Genomic DNA, 7128 nt, shown 5'->3' on the forward strand with positions numbered 1-7128 from the left:
AACTTGAGCTTATTCATAATAATAACAACTTTATATAGTTGATGTTATTGATAGATTGTGATCATATTTTTATCGTATCTTAAGTATTCAAATTTATTTGATCCACTTCAATCATATTTCAATAAGAATATTATGAGTCTCCACCCTGATTCCTTCCATGTTTGCTGCTGCATGTGCTTCACATGATCTGCCAGATGGTTTGGTGCATAAATGTACTCCAATAATGCTTCTTGAATGCGGATCCGATGGCTTTCCGATCCAGTCCAATTACCCATTTGAATAGGAGGATCCGATTACTCTCTCTCTCTCTCTCTCTCTCTCTCTCTCTCTGGTCCATGCCATCTCAATCTTGCACCGCTGGACCACCACACAGCACAGAGGATATCCCAACGCGTAATCCCATATTACTGTCTTCCATTGCCGAGAGCCCGAAAAGACGAAGAAACAGAGATCAGAAGAGAGGGAGGAGGACGTCTTCTCTCCTTCGCCGTCTCTTTCAACGTCTTCCTCCTCCTCCTCATCGCCTTCTTCGCCCACTCCTTCACGGGATAGCCGTCTTGATTCCCCATGTCCATCCCCAAGAAGCCCATCCTCAAGCCTTTCTTCCTCATCTTCCTTTCCTTTTTCCTCTTCTTACACCTCTTCCTATCCTCCAAGAAAGCCCCAGACTCCCCCTCCTCCTCCTCCTCCTCCGCCGCCGCCGCCGCCAACACCCCCCCGCTCATCCGCATCCGACCGGGCTTCCGCTCCTACGACGACTACATCAAGCTGCAGCTGAACAAGACGCTCAACCCGCGCCTCCGCCGCGTGTGGGCGACGCGCGACTGGGACCGCAAGGTCCGCGTCTTCGCCCGCTTCTTCTCCGAGATCAAGGCCGAGGGCCTCCTCACGAACGCCTCCGCGGCGCTCTGCGTCGGGGCGCGCCTGGGGCAGGAGGTGGCAGCCCTGCGGGGGCTTGGCGTGGCGGGCGCCCTGGGGATGGACCTGGTGCCTGCGCCGCCCCTGGTGGTGGCGGGCGACTTCCACGCGCAGCCCTTCCCGGACGACTACTTCGACTTCGAGTTCTCCAACGTGTTCGACCACGCGCTGTACCCGGAGCGGTTCGTGGCGGAGGTGGAGCGCACGCTGCGGCCGGGCGGGGTGGCGGTGCTTCACGTGGCGGTGCACCGGCGAGGGGACAAGTACTCCGCCAACGACCTCCTCGGGGGTGTCGACGGCCTCGTCGCCCTCTTCAAGCGTTCCGAGCTGGTCCGCGTCCGCAAGGTCGACGGCTTCGGCCTCGACACCGAGGTCGTCCTCCGGAAGAAGCATAAGTAGAAGATGAAGAAGAAGAACAAATAGACTCGAGAGGTCCTTCTATGTATATTTTCTTGCTTTCTTATCGAGAAAGAAAATGAAGATATTATTTTGGTGCAGGAATTTTTTGGAATTGGAAAGGAGGTGATGATTGTTTGGATTGAAAAGAGAGACTGTGGGGACATTTTGTTGTTCTTAATAATAATAACTAATATTACAAGAATTGTGGCAGATAGATTACCTGCAGAAGCTATATGTTATCAGACTATTTCATCATAGCCTCGACATTAGCGAGGGAGAGAGAGGTGTCCGGACGCAGCTTTACTTTTGCTTTTGGGGGAATCTGAGCATACGAACAGGTTGGATTCACACAATCCAGTGCGGTCTGATGGCCTGAAGAGAGAGAGAGAGAGAGAGAGAGATTTTTCTTTTGGGGAATCTGAGCATATGAACGGGTTAGATTCACACGATTTAGAGAGAGAGAGAGAGAGAGAGAGAGAGAGAGAGAGAGAGAGAGAGGGACAGCGGCTGGATTTTGGCTTGGGGATGGGAGAGAACGCGTGGGAGGTTGGGCAGTGTGCATCGCCGGCCATGCTTGGCCTACGTATAAAGCAGCTTTGGAGAAAGGGAAGGCTAAGCAAAGTTGGGTGGATTTACTTACCTCTCATTAAATTGGTATTTTGGATAAAATGTTACTTTTTCTAATTCTTAATTAATAATTGTCTAATTTGGTTCTCTATAGTTGGTTTGTATTTAGATTTCATTGATATTGTAACATCTAATCTTCAAAGGTTGAGAAGAATGAGAATATATTTCATCAAAAATATTATTAATTGTTATCTTATTTAAATATTTATATGTAACAAATTAATTCTATCATTAATCTCTATGTTTAATAATAAGAAATTACAGTACCTCTCTTAATATCCCTAATAATACTCGAAATATATTATCATAAAAGTCTTTTAATTAGGATATCAGAATCTGATTCCACTTGCTATGAGATAGATAGATAGATAGATAGATAGATAGATAGATTTAAAAATATTTCAGATCGCTCGAAATAGAGATAAGAAAACTCTAAAAAGAGGAAAAACAATTTTGTGCTCATCGAGGGCGAAAAGATGATGCAAATTCGTCGAGGATGTTCATATTGTGCTCAAAGGAGGTCAACTTTTTCCCTTCTGGGAAAAGAGGACATCCCAAAGATGGGTAACATTTGTATACCACATGAGACAATGTCGGATCGGATCTACTTGTCGGCCGACCGACCGACCGACCGAAATGGGTCAGATATCACATCCAGGAGTTGACTCTATCCGAATGGGTGCATGGAAGTGTTAGAAATTATGCTAACTTAAATCTGGTTGGAAACTAAAATCGGTGACTAAATCATGTCTCATCTTCTTCTTCTTTTTTCGATTAGCGTTACATTTTTTTTAATTCTCCAAGAAAACTAAATTGATATATGTAAGTTTGGGCAAATTTTTATTTTATTTTACTTTTTAGATTAGTGCTCTATTTTTTATTTATTCTCGTAGAGTAGAGTGTTTTTTATTTATTAAAAGATGAAATTATCCTTAACTTCCATCCCGCGTATCATCATCTTCGACCCCCCTTGCTTCCCATCTCCTTTTTCTTCGTCGTTCTCGTTGGTCATCACCCTCGTATGCATGACTTCACTATCGTTCTTGCTCTTGTCAATGTCCTAACAAAAGTGGCACAAGTTTTCATGACTCATATCATTATTGTCGTAGTGAACACTAAAAGAGATGCTTGCTACGTGCGATTAATTTTCAATCTCGAGTGTGCTCCCAACCCCTGCTACCACATATCATTGAGTGACACCCGACAACTCCATGTATGACTGGAATAAACATAGTCTGGTACAGAAAAGTGAGCGATAAGGACATGCGGGCGATGAGAACAGGTGGGGCTTGAGGAGTAATAAGAGCAAATGGATAGCGAGCTAGCGATGGAATGGAGGGCATGCGAGGTCGGAGAGATGACAAGGGTTTGTGGATGGTATGCTAGCAAAATCACGAGGTGAGGAACAATAGAGAAGGATCCATGAGGCCTCATGACGAGAGTAGTGAGGTGGAAGTGATAGTTGAAACAGGTATAAAAAAAAGGGTTGGGAATAAGAAGAAATTGGGATACTAACTAAAAAAAGTAAAAAATTTAAAAATTTAAAAATTTAAAAATTTAAAAATCAAATGTGACTATCATATATATTTTAATATGTTATATATTTGAATCTCCATCTTCATCTACATTTGAAATAAGTTTGGTCATGTCAATCTTGACAGGTTGAATTAGAAGAAAAAAAAATATAATGAATTTTCTTCAAATTAGATGATAAGGTTTTCACACCCAAAACGGTGTATAAACTCTTGCTAATAACATTTATAAAAATATATAAATTAAATATCAATTATCATTAATAATATTTTATTAGTTATCTTTAATATTTTAGTTTTTATATTTTTAAAATTTATATTCAGATCTCTATACTTACAAAAGTGAAACATTTAACCCATTACTCCAACAAATCTTCTTTCTCTATTTCTTGATTTTTAACTCTATAAAATTACATTTTAAACTTTGTTTAGAGATATCAATATTTTACTTTCATAAATATAGATATCCCAATATAACTTTTGAAATTGTAATAATCGAGATGTTAAAAAAGACTAATTACAAGAGATAATATATAATTCTCATATAAAAAGAAAAAAATAAAGAAAAGAGATGCATGTTTAAAATAGAAAATATAGTTTTGCCAAACGAGATGGAAACTTTAGATTATAAATCAGTTAATTGTATATAAAATTATAATTGGATTACATTAACATATAAATAACTGTGGGAAAAAACATATAAAAAGGAAATGAATTGAATAAAAATTAATAAATCAAAATAATTTGGAGATATCGATCCCCAAGCGCTCTACCATCTCAGCTACATCCCTATGATGAATTGTATTTTTCTTTTCTACTATATATAGTAAGTCGTAAGATTTTTTTATTGCATTAACATATAAATAAATAACAACAGTGACAAAAGACATATAAAAAGGAAAATAATAAACTGAGATGGAAACTTTAGATTATAACTAAGTTAATTGCATACATGATTATAATTAGATTAGTTACATATAATTACATATAAAAAAAACATAGGTAAACATATAAAAAAACATAGGTAAAAACATATAAAAAAGAAACAAAATAAAATAAAAATTAATAAATCAAAACAATTTGGAGATGCGAATTATATATTTCTTTTCAGCTATAAAAAGAAAATATATATAGTAAGTAATAACTTTTTTTTGAGAATATAAAAAGAAAATATATAGAATAAAAATTAATAAATCAGAACAATTTGGAGATGCGGGGTATCGATCCCCGTACCTCTCGCATGCTAAGCGAGCGCTCTACCATCTGAGCTACATCCCCGTGATGAATTATAGGTTTCTTTGCAACTATATATATAGTAAGTTATTTTAAAAGGAAATATATAGAATAAAAATTAATAAAACAGAACAATTTGGAGATGCGGGGTATCGATCCCCGTACCTCTCGCATGCTAAGCGAGCGCTCTACCATCTGAGCTACATCCCCGTAATGAATTGTATATTTCTTTTTAGCTATATATATAGTAAGTATAACTTTTTTTTTAACATATTAAAAAGAAATAAATAGAATAAAAATTAGCAAAATTTGGAGATGCGGGGTATCGATCCCCGTACCTCTCGCATGCTAAGCGAGCGCTCTACCATCTGAGCTACATCCCCATGATGAATTATTTGTTGCTTTTCATCTATATATATAGCAATTCATAACTTTTTTAGAACATATTAAAAGGTAATAAATATATTAAAAATTAATAAATCAGAACAATTTGGAGATGCGGGGTATCGATCCCCGCAACCGCTCTACCATCTGAGCTACATCCCCATGATAAATTATATATATCTTTTCCGCTATATATAGTAAGTCACAACTATTTTTTGAGGTATCGATTTCCGTCTATCATCTGAGCTACATCCCCATCTTTAAATTTAATTTTATTTATTATTTATATAATTTGTTTTACGAAAATTCTTCTCAATACCAAACTCAATATAAGAGCCAAACCCGCTTTTAATAACGATCTAAAGAGATAAGGTAACAACAATATGTGAGGATAGGACATCCATATGAGAAAGTTGATCCCTCGCGAGACTCATTCTTATAGGAAAATAATCACTAATGGTTTGTCCTCGACACAACTCCTCCGATTGTTAAGTGAGCTAATATTTAAGGTATAGATATCCATCTTCAATCGTGGTGTGGACGAAACGAATCAAATAGTGACATTACAATCATTGCTTCATGCACAATCTATGATAAGTACATCACCAATGCAGCCATACAGTTGGATTAAACATAATCATAGTACATCAACTTCATTTGGTTCTCTATTATCATCAAAAAGCTCCCAAAAAATTAAGATCAGTCATTATTCGAGTCCTGCATTGTGCTAAATAATTTCCCATACTGTTTCAGAAAAGATTCATTGCCAGCAAAACCTGTTTTGGCAAGAAATACATGTTGTCAAGATAAAACCAGAATCCAAAGTCTTATGTTAGAACCTCCTAGAGATTACTATATGTGAATCAAGATACTTCAGATTAAGTATCATGAACACCATCTGCATCTCCATATATCCTAAAACAAAAAACAAAAAAAATATATTTCAACCAGCTCTTAAGAAATCTACATCTATCTCAGACCACAATCAAATACCATAAGCTTAGCATCTTGTGAGCATATAAGTTTTAAGTACTTGTGATTTAAAGAGTCAAGTTTCTTGACAAGTCCACCAATGAATTGATATCAAAAATCTCTTTTTTAAACATAATATAATGAGTTCAAATCATTCTCTTTGTATGAAATTTAATTATGTTTGTACAATGCATCCTCCAATTAAAAATCTGCAGAGGAGGAGGCCTTCAAGTGTGAAGCTCTTGTAATCAAGGAAGAAGAGATCCAGTTGACGGCCAAGGAATAGATTGATTCAATACATACTCACATGTTCTTAGGGAAGCTTACAGAGTTGTCAATTTTATAGTTGTTTTTGCAAAGAATCCTTTCTCTATTGTTTTGTGGCAAAGTAGATTGGATAGCTGAGTTCTATAGTGTCATTACCTCAGACAAGGAGATGAATATGATCTTTCAAAATTTTCAAAATTTGATTTTTTTTTCTTTTGGGGAAAAGAAGAACTAAAAATCTCTATGATCATCATTTACTCTTCAAGTCTCCCTTCTCCACATCACATGTAGTGATCATCAACCAAACAACAATTCAATCTTGTCACCTGTCTACAGTTGACAAGTTCCATGGATGCTTCATTCATGTGCTCTCTGCTTCCAGCCTACTCCCAACTTTGTTCTGTGTCACACCTCACAGAATCAACCTGTCTCACAACTATTTTTATGGGCCATCCAACCTCATCAAAGTTTGACTTCCCTCCCTCAATTCTGAATGCTGTTCTCTTTCCTGCTTTATTCTAAGAATAATGCCTACTTGGTGGCCAACCTGCCTACTTGCAGAAGCTATCACATACCAACTCAATCATTCTACCTTATTCCTAGCATTTCTCCTTTGAAAGTCAATGTAGCTGCATGTGTCTGTACATGAAAGGAACAAAGTTTACCTATAATTAATATGTATGAAATGCATCATAGGATAGCCATAATGTGATCAAACAAGCTTAGCATCTGTGGAGGAAGAAAGCCAACAGTGGGCTGCAAGTTGATCTAAATTAAACATGGAATGGGAGGAAGA

At 37.4% G+C, this 7128-nt stretch overlaps 1 protein-coding gene and 3 non-coding genes across 4 annotated transcripts; 1 reads left to right on the forward strand and 3 right to left on the reverse strand.

The window, feature by feature from the left end:
* The first annotated feature begins 272 nt into the window (after positions 1-272).
* On the forward strand, positions 273-1419 carry LOC135645102 (uncharacterized). The gene has a single exon (XM_065163181.1). It carries the CDS (start codon positions 568-570, stop codon positions 1315-1317), a length of 750 nt encoding a protein of 249 aa, XP_065019253.1. The 5' UTR covers positions 273-567; the 3' UTR covers positions 1318-1419.
* Positions 1420-4681: 3262 nt separating this feature from the next.
* On the reverse strand, positions 4682-4754 carry TRNAA-AGC (transfer RNA alanine (anticodon AGC)). The gene has a single exon. It is a non-coding gene; the product is annotated as a tRNA-Ala (tRNA).
* Positions 4755-4846: 92 nt separating this feature from the next.
* On the reverse strand, positions 4847-4919 carry TRNAA-AGC (transfer RNA alanine (anticodon AGC)). Its single transcript has one exon. It is a non-coding gene; the product is annotated as a tRNA-Ala (tRNA).
* Positions 4920-5019: 100 nt separating this feature from the next.
* Positions 5020-5092, reverse strand: TRNAA-AGC (transfer RNA alanine (anticodon AGC)). The gene has a single exon. It is a non-coding gene; the product is annotated as a tRNA-Ala (tRNA).
* Positions 5093-7128: the final 2036 nt, after the last annotated feature.

Source organism: Musa acuminata, chromosome BXJ3-8 (genome assembly GCF_036884655.1).
Source record: "Musa acuminata AAA Group cultivar baxijiao chromosome BXJ3-8, Cavendish_Baxijiao_AAA, whole genome shotgun sequence".
Classification (NCBI taxonomy): Eukaryota; Viridiplantae; Streptophyta; class Magnoliopsida; order Zingiberales; family Musaceae; genus Musa; species Musa acuminata.

Coding starts and splice junctions, on each gene's coding strand:
- LOC135645102 (XM_065163181.1), top strand. CDS start 568: ATGTCCATCCCCAAGAAGCCCATCCTCAAGCCTTTCTTCCTCATCTTC.